Here is a 23,663-nt window from a genome sequence, read left to right as displayed (position 1 = left end):
TGACATGCATAGGCCATGTCTCTGCCCATGACAGATGTGACATGCTCTTCAATCCCAGCACACCTTCCTGCAAACAAGCATTATGGGTTCTCTCTGTTCTTCTCAGACCCATATGCCAAGTAGCCACAACTAGATAACTAGGATGTGAGATGACATTTGTTTGCTGTCCATGTGGATGAAGATTAATGAACTATTAATGAGGCACTAACATGAATAAAGAGTATTGCTAAGTCCATTTTTTAAGTCGTAAACATCTCTACATGAATTGCTACTACAGGTCTAGGCATTCTGGGATCTCTGTAATGTGAATAAAGCACAACAGCGCCAAGGGCTTTACTCTCTGGCAGAGCAGATTGCCACTGATCTGAGAGGTATGCCTTCGGTTTAGCTGTTTACTCCAGAAACCTCTTTCAGAAAGCTCACTTACATCACAATTCCTGAGAAACATATGTGCCTGCCCCAGGTACGATGGCGCAAACACACCCCGCCCTGTCTCTCACACTGACTGCAAGGGGAAAACATGCACAGAATGTCTGAGGCCTCTGAAAGAAACAGTAGCAGGCAGGTTGAGGAAGAAGATCAGTATCTGAAGTACCACTGAACCATGAGTGGGCTTCGCTTCATTTGACTTTTTTTGGGGGGGGTGGGGGGGAGGGGGTTTGAGTCCAACCTGGACTCAACATAACCCTAAACATGGAAGTGAGTAATGATGTGCGTAGTGAGAGCACCACAAGAAACCCTCTGGTTCTGACTCTAGGAGCTGGAGTGGGTTTCTTGATGCTCAGGGGAGGGGGAGAGAATCCCTTATTTGTTTGTTTCTTTTTTCTCATCCTCTAGTTTCCTAAGCCCCTTATCACACACTGCTTGGGGGAGACTCTGAGCACTGGGTCACTGTAGGTCGCCTAGAATATGTCCCCATGTAGTTGAAGAAGCTGAAACTAAAGGAAGTGAAGTATTGTCCACTTGTGTTAGCTTTGGCCCCCTCACAAAAGAGAAAAGGGAGTGAACAAGTTATTGAGCACCCATGTGAGCTTTCCCTCCTGCATACGTGACGTCAATTTTTCTAAACAGCCATCCTCTGAGCAAAGGTATTTGTAATTGTATTTTGCATTTCTCAAATGAGGAGATTGAGGCTAAATTTCTTACATTTTCCATTTACCACGTCTACTTACTCATTAGGGAATAAAACTGGCTCTCTCCCTCCTGATTATCTTCCCTCCCTCTTTCTCTAATTATCTTTTGGTTATTGTTTTTCTCCTACTTCCCATTAAAACACTGAAGATGTGAACAACTAAACCCATTTAAAGGGCTAGAGTAATTCATTAAAGCATTCACTTTCCATTAGGCACTTGTTACTAGAATACCAAAAAATACCAGAATGTTGTACCTGAATTTCTACTGGGAAAAAATAAAAAGGCAGGTGTACATTGTAGCTCTGGTGACTATGGTGGAGTGAAGACGGCATGAACCATGGGATGGAGGTGGCAACATATTCATTCTGGAGAAAAAGCACATCCAGCTGTGGAACGTACTCATGTTGGGAAATAGAAGGCAAAATGAAAGGCATAAACTATACTTAAAGTCAAAGAGAATCATTTCTCTCCCCCATAATCCTGTTATTCTTGGCAGCTTCAGGGAGCTGCTGAGTGAACAGCACACAACTGAGACACCCTTGGCAGGTGCAGCACAGGTATGCTATTCCTTTACTAATTACTAAACAAAAACGTCAATAAAGGTGGGAGAAATAATTTGACATACACTAATAATCAAAATATTCTAATGATTTATTTTATTCATGCTGTTTGGGAAACGGTGCTGTTGTTATTGGCACAGTTCAATGACATGGCATAATTAAATTATGCACTTTTACATCTGATTATTGAAAATCAGAGCATTCAAATTAATATAACCTAACCAGTTTAAGGTCCCCACTTTATTCTGCACCACAATGACCATGTTTGTGATATATGGGTACTCAAAAGAGCAACCCCCAGATCTATGACTAATATTAGGTGTAGGTGTTGTTTGTTTTTTTTAGAGATCCTCTCTTAATCCCCATAAATTTAGCAATTTTTCTACTCACTTCCTCATCATGGATCCAATTGGTTTTTATATATTTCCAACTATGTTTCGGTAAATTTTATAGTAATAAATACATTACCATCCCAATTCATAAAAGGGTACATACATATCAATCGAATTTCCAAAATATGCCTGCACAAAGACTTTATTATAGTCATCTTTTATTAATTGGGAGAGGTTGAAACAGCCTTTAAAACACACACACACACACACACACACACAGTCTTTAATAGGAACTGTCAATTACATTGGTATTTATCACTTAAATATTTCTTAGAGTTAGTAGAAGTAACCATTCCGGTGCATGCTCACACTTACTAGGATGTGATTTTCTTAAATCACATACTCACTTGGGGAATGGTCTTAATTTTCTTAAGAGACAGAAGCAACTTAAGAATTTGTTTCGCTATGAAAATTGAAACCCCAGCCAGTAATGACTTAACGTAACAGGTGTTTGATCTTGGACTTCCAGCCTCCAGAACTGAGAGAAATAAATCCCTGTTTTTCATAAGCTACCCAGTCTGTGGTATTTTGTTAGAAAAGCCCAAATGGACTAAGCAAGTTGGTACTGAGAAGCTGGGATGCTATTGAAACAAATACCAGCTTCCTCCCCTTTGAACCTCTCTGATAGATCAGGACCCCTGGGGTCAAACAGTTCCTTTGCTCTGTCTGACCAGGTATCGTGCGGCTGGTTTTAATGAGCAGGGTTCTGCCTTTCAGGAACTGGCATCGGAAGACATGTCCACATGGGAGCTGGGATTCAGCCTGAAAGTCTTTTTCGCCTTGATGCTGCCTCCCTCCAAGAGCTGCCCAGGGCACGGTTTCAGGGAAGCTGATATACTAATTTACAATCACCTCAAGCAAGCAAGCAAGCTGCCAGTTGTCCCTGACACCCTCTAACACAGGGGCGATGGCAGCTATTTCACTTCTCTCAATCCTTTTAACAAGTTACCTGCACATCTGTTAATGACCATTTTCAAAACTTGAAAATGTTAAAGAGCCTCAGGGACAGTGAAGTCCAATTTACTGTAATTACATAACTTCTGAAACTTGGGCCCCTTTAGCAAAAGCCTTGAAAATCTACTCCAAAGCAAACCTGCAGCAATCTATGCATGACATCCAGAGAGGAACATATTTATCCTAGCCTTAGGGATTGTGTGCTTGAATTTCCTTGAACTGCATTTAAATTAGCTGGACTACACCTCATAATAAGAACTCAATGGTTCACTGTACAGTCAGAACCACTGTAGATCACTAAAATTAATAGGTGAAATAGAAATGTGGCCAAATTATGCAAAAGGTATGTTTTTTTCTGAAAAGCATTTATGCTGAAGGACAAGAGGAATATTATATTTCTCATCATTTGCTCCATTACCTCAGCCCCTGTGATTGCCAGCTCTAATTATGTCATTACGAAAATTGTCTCCTGGGAGACTACTAGGATTTTTGTTCTGCAACCTCATTTGATGCAATTATTTGCAAAACTCTAGAAGTAAATTAGGTTACTTTTCCATTTTTCTACCTGGATGGTTTAGAGCTATCACTAATTGCGATGAGTCAGAAATTTTAATAGAAAAAACTTTGCACTCAGGCCAGCTCCTCTGATAATAAAAAACATTCCTTTATTGCAGCCAAGGAGCGAACTGTGAACTAATTATTGGCATAGAGTGGATTTTCATTGTGCGTTGTGTGTCTGTGTGTACGTGCACTGACATCCACAGTAGGTCACGTCCATTCCTTCATCCAGTCTACTCTCCACCCATCTCCTCTTGATCTCTGCTTCAGAGGCTGACTTGTATGGACTTTGAATACCCTCTGGCTTCCACTTGGATGTACCCAATGGGTAGCCCCAACAGTGGCTCAAAAGAGCAGGAGAGTAAGATCATGGTATTGATTCCACATGCTGTCCACTTTCAAGTAACCTGTGTCTCTTGATCAAACTTCTTTGCTCCTATCAAGATGAACATCTTATATAATTCTGTCCAGGGTCGAAGAAAAAGGGGGAGTTTTCACTGCCAGCTCCAGCACAAATTCCAGTGGAATTTGGTTCAACTGCCCAAAGGTGGACCACCTCCCTTCCCTTCCTATCCAATTCCCCCAATCCCTGTGACCACGGAGGGGTCCTCCTGTTTCCAACAGGGGAGGCCTGTCACCAGAAAAATGGAAAAATGAAAATTTACCAAGTGGACGGAAACCATAGTTACCCCGGGGACTCAGGCTTTTATCTGAAAAGTCAAGCAATTCTATTCTCCCCATCGGCTCATAAGAATGATAAAGGTAAGTAATATATGTAAAGCAATTAGCACACCACAGACGCTGAATAAATACTAGGTTCCCCGGGTTATACAGTCCTCAGTCCTTCCTCCAAGTACAGGGAAGCTGCCGACAAAGGACCAGAACTAGTTGAGAAGGAGTGTGTGTGTGTGTGTGTGTGTGTGTGTGTGTGTGTTTTCCCCACCCACTGTACTTTTGAAATATTGGACTCCATGACAAGTTACTCCTCTGCACTCTGTTTTACTAAGATGACCACTCCCTCCTATCCATCCTCCCCTCCTGGACTCAGGCAATGCCCTGGTGGTTTCCCACAACAGCTGCATGCCACCCAGTGGCTTTTAACCATGTGGTCCACAGTGAGAAATAAATTTTACATTTACACGCTCCCTCATTACATATCATGAAAATGGAATACATTTCCACGTAACAGCATCCTTACTAGATGTGATGTGCTCTCACATCTTGTGTTCCTTTATTAAAAAAAAAAAAGTCAATTGTGGATCATTAAATTGACTTTTTTCTTTTTTAATTTCATTTTTCAATTACAGTTTACATCATTTGACTTTAAGACCCTTTAAAATGTCATGATCCTCACTTTAAAAAAACAACACTAGTTTTGGTGGAGGTAAGGAGGGTGGGGAATAGGGAAACTTTTTTTTTTCTCCCTTTACTAATTTTACAGGTCCTCTCTCAGTGTTTTAAGGGTGCCCCCTTGTGGCTGTCCAATGGAGGAGCTGTGTGGCCCAGGGTATTAATCATTCCCAAAATGCACAGGTGGAATGACAAAGGGTAGAAAGACAACAAGCAACTTGGTGATACTCTCACCCCATAAGAAGTAAAACTAGGGCTGCTTGACAGCATATACACTGAGTGGCCAGATTATTATGACCACCTGACGTTTGTAGGCAAATTAGCTACAATTTTGCGCTGAAGTTGCTAGAGGGCCAGACCATTATAAATAGGGAAGCAGGTTGTTTACCACGACAGTAGAAGTGATTTTTTTCTGAAGATATGGGTAAACAACTCGATTTAACAGCCTTTGAACGTGGGATATACATATACAGTATGTGGCATTTAAAAGTCGAGGACTTGAAAATGTATGGATCTGAGAACCAATCTCTTGCTATGTAATAATGCCATATTACTTAGCATCGCCAGTCCTCAGCCATATCTTTTGTAAACTAGAGATCAGAGTAGCACAATATCTTTTTCATAAAATTTTTATAATTAAGTGTACTCATGTATGAGAACTGAAATAACCTGCTGTATAATGTAGGATGTAAACAACAGCCTCCAATAAATTTCCTAAAACACAGCCTTTACATTCACATATTTCCAGCTTATAAAAGAGTCCAGTCTCCAACCCACTGAAGCCCTCCCCGGTTATGACCAGAAATCCTAGTCCTTCCTCTTGTTGGAAGAGCATGTTTGCTCTCCTTGTCTCTGGAGCCAGAGCTCAGATACGCCCCCTGGAGGCTGGGGGATTCTAAAACAGCCTGTGCCACCTGAAGTTGGTTGCCCCCACACAATACTCTATGCTATGTGAACATCATGGCTAGTGCCAAAGTCTGATTGACACAGATGACGCTGAGACATTGCAAAGGGATCTTCTGCTGGCTGTGCAGGCATGTCTGAAGTGCGTGGCTAGACCTGAATCCCCTGCCCTGGACCCTGCAACTGAGACTGATGCAAGTGCTTGCCCCTGCTGCAGTGGATTTCTCGGGAGCCAGAGCAAACTCCTACCCCAGGGCTGTGCTCAGCTGAAAACAGTGCTGTCTTGGAGCCCAGGACACAGTTGATGCAGCATAATAGTCAGTGGAATGGGATGAGAGGGAATACTATTCCTACACCCCCATTTAGGGATGCCACTGCTACTTTAGCATCCTTCCCCTTCCGGCCCTGGCCTATATAGACAGTCAGAAAGTACTCGTTTAATTCTATGTATATCGCTGTCACTTCCATGTGGCGTGAGTCCTTCTGGAAGCAGCTGGATGATCTGTGAGGGATCTGAAAGAGTCGGGTGCAGGCGGAGTACACGATCAACTCAGCTGGTTAGAGGATGACGCCAATGAAATTAGGATCATGGACTCCTCCCTAACTAGTTGTGTGCTATATGTAGACTTGCTACAAAATCATAACAGTAACATCCTAAACACTCGGTCGGGGTCTCAGGGGACCACAGAAGAAAATCATGGCAGAGTGGAAAGATCATGAACTTTAAAATCTTGCTGTTACAATCAAGATTCTGTAACTTGTCATCTTTGCTTTTTGCCCAAATTGTTGTTTTCTCTGAACATCTTTCTTTCCTTGTTGATAGTGAACCCATTACATCTTCTTCATATATGTCTTTTCTCACAAAAGAAAGAGAAGTAGAATTGAAGAAAAGAAAAAAACTGCAAAAACAAGCTGAACAGAGATGAAAAACTCATTGGCCACTACATGAATATGTGTCAATCATTTGGCCACGGGTATCTGAAACCCTTTTCTATTAAGGGAAGGGTTTTTCAACTATGACACTGCTGATAATTTAGACCAGATAATTCTCTGTCAATGTGAGCTGTCCTGTGCCACTTAAGGTGTTTAGCAACATCCCTGGCCTCTCCCCATTAGATGTCAGAAGCAAACCGTGCCCCCCTTCTTCCTTCCCTTAGCCAAGATGTGACAATAAAAACACCTACAGGCATCGCTAAATGCTTCACTAAACCATTTAGGGAAATGCCTACCTAGTAAGACAAACCTCATTTTCTACTATAGAAAGACAAACTTCCAAATTTTCATTTTCCTGGCCTTTTCCACTATGAGGCTCGGGATGTAACCCAGTCTCCTCTAACCACATGCAGCCATCCTGAATATTGAACCACATGTTAGGAATGCAAACTCCAGCGCCTGCACAGAGTCTCTTATGCAGAGGTGGCATCAAAAGTAAGACTGTATCAGCGCCATGGCCCAGTGTTAATGGCGCTACAGGGTCTACTGTGGTATCTAGACCTGACCAGTTCTTCAGTGTCATCTGGGATATTGTTCCTGGCTACAGTTTCCAGCCTGTTTAGAGATTCTGAGAACTGCTCAATGATCTTTCAATAAATTCTGTGCTCGTTGCTTGCACTTAACAATTCTGACTGATATAGTCGCTAATGAATAAATTCAAATGCTTCAGGAAGCTTTGACAAGTGATTATGAAACATACAAAGTTTGCTTCCAAGTGAATGTTTCTGTCCTCCCCCTTAAAGAGGCTGACCTTCCTGATGTCCACATGCTGGAAAAGAAACATCACAGGTGTGTATTTCATGATGTATGAGACCAAAAGGTTCTACTTCTTCTGCTAGATCAAGATTGCTTTCAAAGAGCAAAAAACTAGCTTGACTGAAAGAGAAAGTGTGTCCTTTGCTACATTTTGTGTGGATTTTCCAAGGTTCCTGTACAATGTGGCATTGTTATTCCTGGAAGATGGCAACGGGTCCAGTGCCCAGCTCATAAAAGGCTCTAAGTAAAGGCTTCTTAGCTTGACTTTACAAAGCACACTCTGTGAAAATCCCCTAATCGCATTTTTACCACTCTCTGAACAGAATGTTCCTGTGGCTGGTGATTTTAGCATAGGAACTATCCTGCAGAAAATCACATAGCAGAACTTTTCATTCGGATACCTACAAATCCTCTTCTTAACATAAGATGCCCTCCGTGCTTCAGAGCTTAGGGAAAGGGGAATAGAAGAGATGCTGGGATGTTAGAAAAAGGACTCATTTATCTCTCTGAAGTCATGCTTTTAAGCCAGGATCACACACTCCTTAGGGGGCAGGAAAGCATCCAACAACTACCAGCCTTGGGCTCCTGTCCTTTTCATGAATCCCCGTAATTCCCTCACTTGACCCATGCTCTTGCTTCTGCTCACCCATCCAGGGCCTTTTGATCTTTTGTGTTTTATCTTCCATTCTCAGCCTCAGGTGTACTTGGGCGTTATGGGTTTTCTGGCTTTGAGCCTCTAAGCTTCCTGGAAATTAACTTGCCTGTATGGGGAGACTTTTTCCTCATCCGGATGCTTCAGGTGCTCATCTCTCCTGACCCAGTTCTAGCCCACAACATCCTGGCAGAGTCCACCGAAATGATGCGCCAGCTGCTCCAACTTAAAAAAAACAACAACTTTTTTTTAAAGGTATCAAAATGCCATGTCTATCAGGGAGAAGGCCTGCCAGTTTTAACAACACAGGCACTTAACCTCTTACCAAATGTAGGGGTAGGAGAAGCTGGTATGGGAGCAGCAATTCAGCACTGTTATCAAAGACCCAGACTCCTCCCGCTCCTCTGCCAGTGCAGTGTGGGGAGTGCACCCCCATGTGGCTGAGGGGTGCTGCCACAGCTGGGGTTTCTGGCTTTGAGCCTCTAAGCTTCCTGGAAATTAACTTGCCTGTATGGGGAGACTTTTTCCTCATCCGGATGCTTCAGGTGCTCATCTCTCCCGACCCAGTTCTAGCCCACAACATCCTGGCAGAGTCCACCAAAATGATGCGCCAGCTGCTCCAACTTAAAAAAAAAGAACAACTTTTTTTAAAGTTGTTTTCAAAATGCCATGTCTATCAGGGAGAAGGCCTGCCCTTGAACGAACAAAATCTCCCATTAAAACCAGTTTTAACAACACAGGCACTTATCCTCTTACCAGATGCAGGGGTAGGAGAAGCTGGTATGGGAGCAGCAATTCAGCACTGTTATCAAAGACCCAGACTCCTCCCGCTCCTCTGCCAGTGCAGTGTGGGGAGTGCACCCCCATGTGGCTGAGGGGTGCTGCCACAGCTGGGGTATGGCAACATCTGAAGCAGGGGAAAGGGGCACGGGCAAGGTGGGTTTCTTGGCTCTTTTACCTGGAAGGGAAATTATTCCTAGGATATTCCCCTCCGACTTGCCTTCTACCTCACTGCCCTCCAACTCCAGAATACTAATCATGGAGCTGGGCACCTTATCCCCCAAGCCCATTTGGAATCCTGTTAGCGAGAAAGAAGAGATGCATTTGAATGTGCTCCCAAAAATGTCTGCCGCCCTAGCTCGGAGCAGGAGTAAAGAAAGGCAGGACGCTGTAGGTGGCTATCCTTGCTCTTCCCTCCTATTACTCAAAACATAAGCAGAGAAAAGGCAGATGTGTGGAAACAGAATTTGAGTTTTCGTCCAAAGGGGATATGCAGCACCACTCCCTGAGTGAATGTAGTACGCAGTCAAAAATGAGAGTCTGCTGGTAGGAGGACTACTTTGGGGACCTTCCCCTGAGGAATCATCTTTAGCTACTGCAACCAACACCTCTGCGCCCGTTCACTTTTATCTTGTTTGTGCTGTACTAGGAGGCAGCAGGGATCGCAGAAGCGGCAGAGCTGGGACGTGCAAGTGCAGGAGATGAATGACACCAGTGCTTTCTCAGCAGGTTCCTGAGATACAGCACAGCGCGCTGCTGTGGGGTGAGCCCTGCACATGGAGAGAAAAGAGCCAAAAGCCGGTGTAAATCTTGTTTTGTATGGGCCGCACAACCCCGAGGAGCCCATGGCGATGAATGTTAAAGGAGGAGGAGGGATTCAGCTGAAAACTACTCTGACTGTGCCACAGAAATGCTGCTGACTGGTTGGAATAGCTGCGAAAACAGAAGGCTTTGGGATAGACGTCGAAACGGAATGGACCTCAGCACAGAAAGTCCCCAATCAATATCCGTGCCCACATAACAGACTTTGCAATGGCCTGTGCGAATAGAATGGGATGCATTGAAATAATCCCCACACAACAGGAACTTCTTTATGAAGTTTTCCTTTTGGTATTATCTGCTCCAGAAAGCAATCTTAAGTCTGAGTCACCAGTATTATTCCATCTCAAAAAGTACATTTTATAAGTCTTTATGTAAAAAAAAAGCATAGGCTGCTAGTAGCAATTGCTTTCCTAAGACAGACAACAATGGCAATAGTGATAATGTAATAATATACAGGGAAAACTTTCATAGCATAAAATGGATAATAATAGACAAGTGACAGAACGTTAATAGCTATTTTATCTGGATGATCATATTTTATCTGGATGATCAGTGATTTTTGTCCTACTTGGAGCTTCTCTATAGAAGGGAATACTTTAATTCTCAACCTCAAGTCCACTCTTCTTCAGTTTGGAGGGTTTGGAAAGCTATAACCTAAATCCCTCCAATACTCTTGCAGCTAGTGTTCTGGATGCAAATTGTTACTGTCAATACTTGGGAGAGATTTGGAGGGCAGGGGGGAGACAGGACCATTTCCCTATCACTAATGGCGTTTACTGGCAATTTAGAGATGTGAGACTTTCCTGCACCTGCACGTCAGTGTCCACGCTCCACTTTTGTGGGCATGATGAGTGTCTATAATTTTTAAAAGGTATAATCTTAAAACATATGAAGATAGAGAAACAATAAAATATTTTTTAATATATTTTTCTTTGCAAGGACTGGGAGTGATAAAAAGTAGAGTAGGAAAGTACTTGCTTTTATGAGCTGGTCAGTGTGAGTTCTTTTACTGTAAAAGTAATAAATCTGAAGTTTAAATTTGAAGCTACTAAAAGCACCGAAGAATTAAAAAAAAATGATGTCAAGAATACCTTGATTATATATCCTGGAATGAGTAAAAATGAAGCTGTCTATTTCAAATGCAGACTTGGTTTTTAAAGATTGGTCACCTAGCACCATCTTCTGGCTATGTAATAATTTTTGTTTTCTCCCTGACTGCAAATTGTTACAACCCTGTAAATATTATGATTGTGGTGCCACCTGCTGGGCATAACTTCTAGTCACTCTAGGAAAAAATGATGTTTGCTAAGCAAGTAAACTTCCTGATTCTAAGAATTATAAATTATTCATATATAATATTCTAAAGAATTATCATGGATTCTATTTATTCTCATGGAGAAAGAGGCTATATGTAGGGTCTCCCCCAAAAATGTATACACACTTTAACAGCTGATAGATCAATTTTGAAAATGAAATGAATTTTAATAAACACTGCCTTTATAATTAATTATTCAAAGGGTATATATACATTTTTTGGGATACTCTATATATTCCTTTGGTAACTCATTATCTATATTCTCTGTTGTTGTCCCCATATAAACTCTAGCCACATGAGAAATTAACTTAGATACAATTCTAGAGTTAATATTGAACAAAGGAATCAATGAAGTAGTTAAACTAGGGGGAAAATCCAGTACTTTCTGTTGGACTGTTTTACATTTATATCATGGGTTAGTGTATTAGTTTCCTATTGCTGCTATAACAAATGACCACAAACTTGGTGGCTTAGAACAACAGAAGTTTATTCTTTACAATTATGGAGGCCAGAAATCTACAATGAAGATAATGGCAGGGTCTTGCTCTCCCCCAGGTGCTGGGTAGAACCCTTTCATTGACGGCATTCATTTGCTTGCTTCCTGCATTCACTGGCTTGAAGCCACAACACTTCACGTCTGTCTCCACCTTCACTTATCTTTCTCCTCTCTGAGTGTCTAATCTCTCTTTTTACCTTTCTTATAAAGACACTGGTGATGGTATAGAGCAGCCGTGGGCAAACTACGCCCCGCAGGCCGGATCCGGCCCATTTGAAATGAATAAAACTAAAAAAAAAAAACACCGTACCCTTTTATGTAATGATGTTTACTTTGAATTTATATTAGTTCACACAAACACTCCATCCATGCTTTTGTTCCGGCCCTCCGGTCCAGTTTAAGAACCCATTGTGGCCCTTGAGTCAAAAAGTTTGCCCACCCCTGAGGGTCCACCCAGATAATCCAGGATAATCTTATCTCAAAATCCTTAATTTAATCATATCTGCAAAGACCCTTTTTTCAAATAAGGAAATATCAATAGGTTCCAAGCATTAGGACTTGGATGTATTTTGAGAACAGTTATTAACCTACCACAGATAATTTAGCCCTTCAATTTTGAAATAAATGTAGGAAGGGCATTATACACTTTCATTCTTAGGGCTACTATATACCTGAACCTGACACTGGATAGGAGTTAATTTCACAAGGACCTGCTTGTTCTTTCCACCACCTAGAGCTGTAACTTCTCACCTCTGTGGTGTAGCAGTAGCTTGGGCCACACTTAATGTGTCTCTAGGCCACTGAGCCACTGCAAGGAACGCAGATAACCAGTTACTGCAGTTAGAATGCTGGAAATAACAGGAAGCATTTGGGGGGGGGGCGCATTATTACCTTTGAGAAATTGTCTTTGACAATATCTTTATGTACTTTTAATCATATATCCTCTTTGGTATGATATAAATGATATGTCACTGTTCTGGTTTTTAAGTTCCTTCTGGACCAGCGGATAAGTCAGGACTCTAATTGCGGCTGCATATAGGAATGAGCTAGCAGATGTCATGAGCCCCACAGAAACCTTGGGCCTGGCACAGACTCCCAACATAAATAAAAAGGCAGAGCAAACAGGGGGAAGAGTAAATTTCCTAAGATAATCTTTCAAGATATCTCTACAGTTTCTAACAATGCAAAAGTCACCTGGTACAAAGTGTTCATTGAATTCAGCAGGAAGACCATTAGTGACCATTTCAAAACAAGTACCCATAGGGTAGTAAGGGTTGAAGGAGGTTGCAGTGAGCCAAATATTACACTGGATGTAAAGAAGAGGAGGTGAGAATTGCAGACAACTCCTGTGAAAGTTTCCTGTAAATAGAGGTGATGGACAATAGTTATAATCGGTTGTTGTTCAAAGGTTTTGGTTTACTCATTTGAAGAGAAGATTTGAGTATATGGATTTTAAATGTTTAAAGGAAAGGAAATATAGAGAGGCTAACAAGAAGAGGAAGCAATATGTGGAGTAAGATCTCTGAAGAGGTTTCTAGGAGGGAAATGGCATGAGAACAGAAGTAAAGAAATTTATTTCAGTTAGGAGGAGGGGGGCAACTTTTTCAATCCCAATAGGATTACAGGAAAAGGGTAATGCGGATACAAACACGGTTATATATAGGCTCATACATGGCAAGGAGTTGAGATAGCACCTCTGGGCTTTTAAAAGCTATTGGTGGCAAAGCATAGTGATTAAGAGCACAGGCTCTGAGGCCAACTGTGTAGATAAATCCCAGCTCACCCACTAATTGTATAACCTTGGACAAGTGATTTAACACACCAGTGCCTTGTTTCCCAGATGATAACAACCACACATACTTACCCTTTTGGGGTTGTTGTAAGGAGTTGGTGAGCTAATATGTATAAATTCATCTAACAATGCTGAGCACTAGTTCTACGTGTGTTTGCTATTGTCAGGGAATGGAGCAAGAGCCGTCCAACTTCTGCTGAAAGCGCCTGGGAGATGCTGGGTTCAGAGATTTTAATACAGGGAGGCGCCTGGGAGATGCTGGGTTCAGAGATTATAATAGCAGGGAGGTGGTTTGAAGGGGATGCTACAGAATATAAAAAAGAAAGAGGTGAACATAAAAGAAGTGGTAAGCCCTGATGAGGACACAGGTTAAGTTGGAGATTATGGGTATGTATGTATTGCAGGAATCTTCAAGTATTCTCCCATTTCAGCCCAGGGAGAAGGCCAATAGTTGGATGGATCCAACTGGAAGCTGTGATGGAAGAACAGTGAGATCAAGGAATTGAGAACGCTGACCATAGGCTGAAGTGAGGGGCCATGGAATCGAAGTGAAGAGGACATGGTGGAGAGTAGAGATAAGGACAGAAAAGATGAAAAATTAGTATTCTGTGGTTGTCTGAGCAAAAGAGCTGGAAGGATATGGAACTGAGGTAACCTGGCATCCCTAATGCCACTGGTGCTCTCTAGACAGCTAGACAGCTGGAGACTTCACCTTCCTTTCATTGGATGGGAGGACAGCTAAAGAGAGGGCGGGGCTCACAGGGGGAGGATAAAGAGAATTGTGATGAGATAGGGCGGGGCTCCTAGGAGCAGGTGGCCTGCCTGCAATTACTTGGTTGAGATCGCGCAGTGGGCGCCAGGAGCGCTCTGAGGCTCTGAAGCATGTGCCTGCACTGTATAGGGGATGAAAGCACCCAAGTTAACCCCGTGAGTCTCCTGCCCTTAACCCCACCTCGGTCACCCTTGCCCAGGCTATGAGCTTGTAGGCCAGAGCATCCAGTAGAGCATGCCGTTTGGTGCTGGGGGGTGGGAAATCCCTGGTGAAGTAGACAGACTTGATCCTGGGCTTCAAAACCTGCCCTGCCCAGGACAAGGAAAAGCCCTACACTGTGCCTTATAGGTGCCGCACTGTTCCATCATGTTTGTTAACTGACACATTGAGCCGACCTATAAGGTGGGGTGAGAGTTACAGAGGTGGGAAAAAGGATGAACTTCTCAATATTCAGATAGGGAGGAGGTTATTTTAGGTCTTTGGGTTAAACAACTGATCAAAATGAGGACAGAGGGAAGTATTTATTGTATAATTTAGAAATTTGGGGTGGCAGGGGGAGATGTGGAAACCTATTAACTACCAGCCAAACTCGCTGTGCCTCAGAAAATCAAACCATCTAGTGGAGTTTCTCAATCACCTCAGCTTTCCCAGGCTTTAGAACCTGGACTAAAAACCAGTTCCTTAAGCAAAGATCAGCATGGCACCATTGAAGTCATGTACCAACAGAAACATGAATGTCTGGATTTATCCTACATCTGTTCTTCCAGAATAAATCTCTGTAGTCAATATGTTCCCTGTGTTGTCCAAAAAATAAAACAGACAACTATTTTAGCAGCATGATGGCTATACCTGAGAATAGTAAGAGAATCGCTATTCTAGACAAGTATGCTATAGCAAAAACTATAGGTTAATCCAACAAGCAAAGGAGAGGAATTTTATAGAGAAAAAGGAGGAAGCTGGTAGAGATTGTTTTGAAAGGAAACCCATTGGGGGGAAAAGTGAAAGTGGTTTCTCATTGGATGATTTGCCAGGAAGAAAACCTTTCTTCCTCCTGCTGGAGTGGTAAGTCTCTTCCTGTTGAGACACATAACGGACAGTTCTTCCTGATAGGGTCTGTAATTGATGTCAAGTGGTACTGCCTGAGGTCTCCTCCTTCTGGTCTCCAACTCCATTTTAAATGAAGCTTCCCTTTATCAATTTTCATGCCAATAATGTTGTTCATAGCTGGTTCTCTTCTAGTACTATCAACAATCTCCAACCTGGTTTTTACCTTCTGCTCCTGCCACTTGCCATCAACATAATATGCATCCCATATAATAAAAGCGTAATATGCTAAGTGTCTGACCATCCATTCGACTGTACGTTTGACCATTTCACCAGTCACTATGATGCGCACTGACAACCAGGGGTTAGACGCTCCAACCGGTAGGTTAGCTTGCTGCTGGGGTCCGGCCAATGGGGACTGTGCAAGACTGGCCAGACACGCTCTGGAGCCCTCCTGTGGTCCCTCCCCAGCCGGCTGGCCCCCATTGGCCTGATTGGGACTGGGAGAGACAGCCCCGATCAGCTCCGATCACCAGCCAGGTCGAGGCACCCCACCAGTGCATGAATTTGTGCACCGGGTCTCTAGTATATTAATAAAAAACTGTACCCATATACTTCCTGTTATAATAACTAATCTTTCTGTTTGCTCATGACTTGATAGGTGTTTTTTTTTAATTATTGCACATATTTTGTAGGAAGGACCAAGAATTTCTCGTCCTTCAGATGTCACTGAAAGGCAGGTAATGTTTAAATAAATCATTCTGGGTATTTCAAAATTGTGACTTTATCTTGTTCCTTTATGTGTGATGGTCCGGATATGAGAGAACCTTTATTAGATAGACACTTCTGTGTTATCTTTCTTGGGACTCTGGAATCTTGTGACTTACTGTTGATGGGCAGTGGGTAGTTTGCACATTTGCCTGTAATAAACAATGCTATTGCAAACATTCCGGTATGTCTTTTTTTCCCAGTGAACAAAAGTTTCGCTTTATTATTTAGGCAGGAGTAGATAATCGGATCATAGGAAAAGAGAGTTTTTCATTGTTATGAAGTAAGGTCTCATTGTTTTCAAAGCAATTGTACCAAATACACTCCTATTGGCAGTATATAAAAGTTCCTATTATTCATATCCTCTTCACCGTAATATTCTTTCATTATCTTCAATGCATCCTAGTGTGATCCCTTAGGTACCTGCTACTTATAGATGTCATACAGCAGGGACATAAAAAAAGCTCTGTGTGATATGCAGCATTTAAGAGAACTAAAGAATGTGCATGGATTTTGTTCTCTAATTACTATAAAAATCCCTTTGGGTTTTTTACTTTATGTTTATTTTTTTTTATTTTTTTTTTGCAAAAGAGGGAGAGGGTTAGAGAGATAGAAACATAAATGAGAGGGAAACATCATAGATCCACTGCCTTCTGCACGCCCCCTACTGGGGATCAAGCCCGAAACCTGGGCATGTACCCTGACCAGGAATAGAACATTGGTTCCTAGAATGACATTCGACCGCTAAGCCATACTGGTCATGCCCTTTTAGGGCCTTTAATGGATCTATCTAAATGTGCTAAATGGTTGGTAAAGTAGGGATTAAGAGTAAATAGTCTCTTTTGAAAATTCTACTGATAGTCCCATATGTTTTTTCATCTATAAACCACACATTTGAAAAGAAGATTTTTTTTCCTACTTTTATGTAGCTTTGTAAGTCATATGCACTGATTGATTCATCTTTTTTATTGACATAAACCAAAAATATAATCAGCATGTTACTTTTTTGTTATAAAAATATTTTTTATTTTTTTTATTTTCCACAAGTCCATAAATAAACGTATTCAGACTATGAAAACCCTAAAGAAAGAGAAGAGGAAACTTAATAAGCGGTTTGCAAAGCCCGCTCCTGTTCCAGAACCAGGGCTCCTAGTAAGTATGAAGACTTCCATCTAATGAATGGCCCTTAATGCACCAGATATCCTCATTCTTAATTTATGTAAGACTCTAAATTGTGTTTTTCCACTTTCCTTTGAGAAATGTGTACTTGCAGTCTGGGAAGGTACCTTAAAGCTCCTCTAATGAAATTCTCATCTATTATTGAAATCTCCTTTGTAATCATCCCTGGAGGTGCTGTGGTTTAATGAAGAGTGTGATCTTTGAAACCATGTTCTGGATTCCATTTTTTGCTTTGCCATATACTATCTGACAAAATTATTCACTTAAGTATTTTGGATTATATTAATTGGAAAATAAATGACAAAATCTTCTGCCAGATGGTTATTCAGACTAGGCCTGAAAACATCAGAAAACTCTACACCAAACAGACGTAAGTCTACGAAAAGAAAATCCCCATGTTTAACATTTCTGTGACACCCATTATGTTAGAAATGACTTTGAGCCAAACTGTTATCTTCATCTCCCACGAATTCTTTCTGTTCCTAGTATTTGTTGCCTGACTCACAGAAAAAAAAAAATGTTTCTATCAAATTTCCCCCAGATATTAGTGATATTGGCTATTAGTGATTTTCATATCTGGATTGTATCTGAACGCAGCTTTAACTGGGAATAGCATTTCTAGTTCTTACATAATTCTCTTAGCAGAAGAAAGGCTTCTCCCTTTGATACCTTTTGCAGATGATTTATAGTTGCATAAATATTTCTTCATGTAAACAAACTGAATTCCTTTTTCTTGTGTATTTTGATCTCTTAGTGGCCATAAAGCTGGAGCCTGTATGGAAGAAATCTGTGGATTTCTGACACCAAGTGGCATTTCCAGGTTTTACTCCATTTGAAAAATAAAGGCAATACTCTGCACTTTCTGCAAAATAAACAGAATGCAACCATTTCACATCCAAGCCACAGGCTCTAGAATTTCAATAAACAGCATATCTCCCTACCACTTTTTGGAAATTTGAAATTTTGGAAATTTGAAATTTGTTTAGTTAGATTTATGACTTATGTAAAGATTTAAAATTATGTTTTAATAATAAGGAAAAACAGATTCCCTCTGCTGTATATTTATAATGACCTGTGTTTAAACAAAATGTTTAACTAAAACCTGTATTATGGGTTGATATTGCAAATAAGCTATAGTGCAATTATAATTTTCATTCAAGGTAAAATTTGAATATTGAATTAAATATTAATTTTATGTATGATATGGATAATCATATGCCTCTGTAAAATGCTTGCTTAATTACATAATTATTAACAAAAAATAAAATTATCACAATTGTTTTAAAACTAAAGAATTGCCAACTATTAGATTGACAGGGTCATTACATTCAGTGATCATTTGCAGCCTCCAAAATATAACTTGAAATACAGGGGATTCTGCTTCTGGGCATGATGGAAGTACCAGAATTATGTTTCCACACTAAGCAACTAGAAAACAGGAAAAAATATGTAAAACAATGGTTTTCAGATATAAGACAAAAGTCAAAAAAGGGCTGTGATCCCTAACAGAGGAGAAATAGGTGAACCCAATGACTACCCATTTACTGGGTGGGGGAGCAATCCAGATCTTGATGCAGAAAAAAGAGTTATAAGCAGAGCACAGCAATTTTCTTGGGTTGAGGATGAGTTGAGCAACAGAGATAACAATTCAGGAAGTGTGGGGCAGCTGGAAGTTGTAGGCAGAATTTCCAGAGCATAAGGAACTATACACAGCACTTTGTAGCTCTTACATGGCTTGCAGTGAGTCTTTGCTGAATGCTAAACTGCATGTTCACAGTGTGAAACTCAACAAAGTCAGATCTGTGCAATCTTAGTCCACTATCAATGTCCAATGTCTAGTATCCAATCAAAATCGCTAGGCATGTTAAGAAGCAGAAAAAATGTAACACATAATCAGGAAAATCAAGTCAATAGAAAGAAACACAGAAATGAAAAGAAGTTACATAATTAGAAGAATTAATTTAAATAAAATATATGTTAACTATGTTCAGTAATTTAAAGAAAAACATGAACAAAGAGAGGAATAAAAAATATTTAAAAGAACTAAATAGAACTTGTATAACTGAAAAAATCTAAACTTTAAGAAGTCATGAGATTAACAGTATATTAGCTGTAAAAAAAAAAAGCCATGAAATTGAGGATATAGCAGATATAGCAAGAGAAATAATCCAAACTGAGACAAAAGAAACAGACTGGAAAATTTATTAGTGCCTCGCTGACATGTCACACCATATCACGTGGTCTAACATATGAATAATTGAGAATGTCTAAATAGGGGAGGATGGGAGTAAAAACGAATTCCCACAACTTTTCCAAATTTAATTAAAATTAATCCCATGGATCCAAAAAGCTTAATAAACAACCAATACAAAGACCAACAGTTATCAAATTACCTCATAACTGAATTGCTGAATAATTGAAAAGAGAAAGGAAAACAGCAGGGGAAAACGGTCATTAAATATTGAGAAACAAGCATAAACATCCACAAACCTCATTAAAAACTATGTAAGCCAGAATGACATCTTTAAAGAATTGATTAAAGAAAAACCTGTGAAACTAAAGTTTTATATGGAACAAAACTGAAGGCAAAAATGCAGACTTTTTTTCAGAAGTGCCAAAAAAAATATCAACAGTAGGAGAAAGCTCTTTAGGTGGAAGAAAAATAGTATCAGATAGATTCTTAGATTTATACAAAACAATAAAAAGCTCTGGAAATAATGCACATACAAGTAAATATAAAATCACTTTATTCTAATATTTGATTTTAAAATGAACTGACTCTTTTAAGCAAAATTAATTATTATGGCTGTAATAACACATAGAGGTAAATGTATGACAACAATAACAAAGGGTGGGAGAGTACAATCAAACATTTCTTATATTTTAGGAGAAAAAGTATACTATTTGAAGGTAGACTTGGATATGTTAAAGACATGTTGTAGGTACTAAAGAAACCATACACACAGAGAGATATAACTAAGTAGTGATAAAAATGGAATACTTAAAATCCATCCAAATGAAGATAGAAAAAGAAAAGAATGGATTTAATAATAAAGAAAACAAATGGCAAAATAATAGGTTAAATCCCAAATAATCAATAGCTACATTAAACCTAGATGGTCTAAACACTCCAATTAAAAGGCAGTATCAAGAACTGTGAAGAATTCAAAATGTTATTCTACTTAGAAGAAACAAGTTAGACTGTCACAGTTTCATAGATGCTGGCAGAAAACAGACTTACTGGGTGGAGAACAATAACTTTATTATGTCTGGCACAGCGGGCAGTATCAAACCCATGCTTACGTTGGTTCCCTTGAGTCGCCAAGCCCCATGAGGAGAGGCAGAGCTGTGCCAGGTGGATACTGTGTACACTGTGGGTTCATGGGACAACTAAGAAAGCCCCAATCTTACATATGGGGCTGCTGAGAAACTTGCCCAACTTTGCTCCAGAGAAAGATATTATCTCCACTATACTGGACAGTAAACAAATCTGCTGTAAACTAGCATCCAAGTTTACTTACTATATAACATCCTTAAAAAGACAGTCTAGGGCAGTGGTTGGCAAACTCATTAGTCAACAGAGTCAAATATCAACAGTACAACGATTGAAATTTCTTTTGAGAGCCACATTTTTTAAACTTAAACTATATAGGTAGATGCATTGTTGTTAACTTAATTAGGGTACTCCTAAGGCTTAGGAAGAGCCACACTCAAGGGGCCAAAGAGCCGCATGTGGCTCGCGAGCCGCAGTTTGCTGACCACGGGTCTAGGGGAAAAAATATTAAAACCTTTGCTAAGAGAACATACAGAAACATGCAAGACCAATGGAGAAATTTCTCCCAACAGGCAGAGATTGTCAAGCTGGATTTTAAAAAAGGCAAAAAGAACTACAATATATCTACCGCAAACATGCTTTGCATATGAACATTAATAGGTATAAAAACAAGATGATGCAACACTATGTCCCATGAAAACACAAATCCTAAAAGTAGAATGGCTATGTTACTAACACGAATTCGTCTTCAGAGTAAATCATATTACCGGGTGTATAGATGAACACTTTATGATAATGAAAGCTTCAATTCATCACAAAGACATAATCATAAATAGATACACCCAATAATAAAGCATCAAAAGACATTAAGCAAAAACTAGAACTCAAAAATAGGTAAATCCACAATTATAACTGAAACATAGCTTTCCTCTCGAAAATTGATGCAACAAATAGAAAATTATTAAAGATGTAGAAGATAGCACTCCCATTCAAGAATTTTGCTGCTATTTATAAGACATTCCACCCAACATCAACAGAACACCTATTCTTTCAAGTGTACACTGGAAGACGAAAAGACACCATCTGCTGGGCCTCCAGATAAATCTCAGTGAATGTCATAGAGGCCTGAAGTGATACCGAATGTGTCTTTTGACCACAAAATATATTTTAAAAATTTGAACTCCGACTATCCAAGAAAATATATGAACTGATATTTCTAAACGAACATGCAAGTAACCAAGTACAGTACATGAAAACATGGGAAATGCGAAATAATACTATTATATGTCCATTTGAATTCATAAAATGAAAAAGACTGATTATACCAACTGTTGGCTAGGATGAAAACTAACTAGTACTTTCTTACATCGCTGATATAAATGAAAATGGTTTAAGTACTTTGCCTTAAAAAAATTCCTAAAAGCCTTAGCTAATTTGGCTCAGTGGTTGCCCTGCTGGCTCGTGCCCTGAGGATCCCAGGTTCAATTCCATCAAGGGTATGTAACTCAGTTGCAGGCTCGATCCCAGACACCAGTCCCCATTTGGGCACTTGTAGAAGTCAACCAATCTATGTGTCTCTCCCACATTGATGTTTCTCTCTCTCTGTCTCTCCCCCTCCCTTCCACTCTGTCTAAAAATCAATGGGGAAAATATCCTCAATGAGGATTACCAACAACAAAAAATCCTAAAAGGTTTTCCATGTGAAATATGACCTACTTATACCAATCTCAGGTGTCTCTAAAGAGAAATATACATGTTCACACAAAGAACTGTACACCAATATTTATAGAGTTTTGTTCTTAATAGCCTCAAAATGCAAACAGCCCATATGTGAATGGATAGGTAAATTCCTTTTTAAAATGTGATTCATCTATAGAAATGGAATATTATTGAAGACACACGCACAATAACATTAATGAATTTTAAAACTTCGTGTTGAAGAAGTACACAGGATCCAAATTATCTGAAACTATAAAATACAGTCACTCTAGAGCCACAAAAAGCAAATCTGTGTTTCCTTAGGGCACAAATAAATGGATATGCCGTGTTTATGGATCAGAAGAGTTAATATTGTTAAAGTGTCCATTGTGTTCAAAGCAATCTGCAGATTCAATGCAATTCCTATCAAAATTCCAATGGCATTGTTCACAATAGAACTCACAATCCTAAAATTTGTATGGAACCAAAAAAATTCCAAATAGCCAAAGCAATCCTGAGAAAGAAGAACACAGCTGGAGGCATCACACTTGCTGATTTCAAACGATACTACAAAGTTATAGTAATCGAATGGTAGAGTACTGGCATAAAAATAGACACATAGGCCAATGGAACAGAATCAAGAGCCCAGAAATAAGCCACTACTATGTGATAAAGGAGCTAAGAATATGCAAAAGGGAAAGGATAGTCTCTTCAATAAATGGTGTTGGAAAAACTGGATAATGACATGCCCCAGAATGAAATTAGCCCCCAATCTTACACACCTCACAAAAAATACCTTAAAATGGGTTAAAGACTTAAACATAAGTCCTGAAACCACATAACGGTTCTTTCTGAGGAGCTGTCACTTCACATCCTACCTTTTTAAGATTTGAAGATATTCCAACAAGCAAGAAAAACTAGTACAATGCAAGGAAAAATATCAAAAGCAATTGTGTGAAGATATCAGCAACTTCAGCATTACCCAGTTGCTTCCCAGAAATGAATCTCAAGTTTTACCCTAAACTTACTAAATTATAAACTACACGTTAGACACCCAGATGATTTTTATGCCTATTAAAATTTGAGCACCCAAATATTTCTGAATAAATCAACCTCCATCATTTCCCTAAACACCAGAAACCAATGGGCACCTCAACTAATGGCACATTCACGAGGCTGGCTTCTAAACCACAGCCATGAACTGCACACTCTACTCTCTCTCAATGAGAATAATACTGAGCCACTTAGAAGGCAGAAAATGGCACTGAAGTCCATTTGCAATTTCAGCCAGCTTAGTTCCATTAAACTTTGATTTCTAGGAGGCCAGGGTCCCATTTCACAGAAGTAGCAGCATAAACTATCAGTGTCGGGGCACTGATTCATAAATGGACAGGCAAAGGGAGCCGCGAATCCCATTTCTCCATCCCGGGCCAGCACGCAGCGGGCGGCAGGCGTTTCCAGGTGCCCAGGCC

The 23,663-nt window shown here is 40.1% G+C and overlaps 1 protein-coding gene across 1 annotated transcript; it reads left to right on the top strand.

Annotated features, from left to right (window-relative positions):
• Nucleotides 1-14,338: 14,338 nt before the first annotated feature.
• Nucleotides 14,339-18,055, top strand: CCDC179 (coiled-coil domain containing 179). Its single transcript, XM_005874803.1, has 5 exons — nucleotides 14,339-14,383; nucleotides 15,968-16,012; nucleotides 17,088-17,192; nucleotides 17,537-17,589; nucleotides 17,974-18,055. The coding sequence occupies exons 1-5, from the start codon at nucleotides 14,339-14,341 to the stop codon at nucleotides 18,053-18,055; spliced, it is 330 nt and encodes a 109-aa protein (XP_005874865.1).
• Nucleotides 18,056-23,663: the final 5,608 nt, after the last annotated feature.

Source organism: Myotis brandtii, unplaced genomic scaffold (genome assembly GCF_000412655.1).
Source record: "Myotis brandtii unplaced genomic scaffold, ASM41265v1 scaffold451, whole genome shotgun sequence".
In the NCBI taxonomy this organism is placed as follows: domain Eukaryota; kingdom Metazoa; phylum Chordata; class Mammalia; order Chiroptera; family Vespertilionidae; genus Myotis; species Myotis brandtii.
This window is presented reverse-complemented; position numbering and strand designations above follow the sequence as displayed.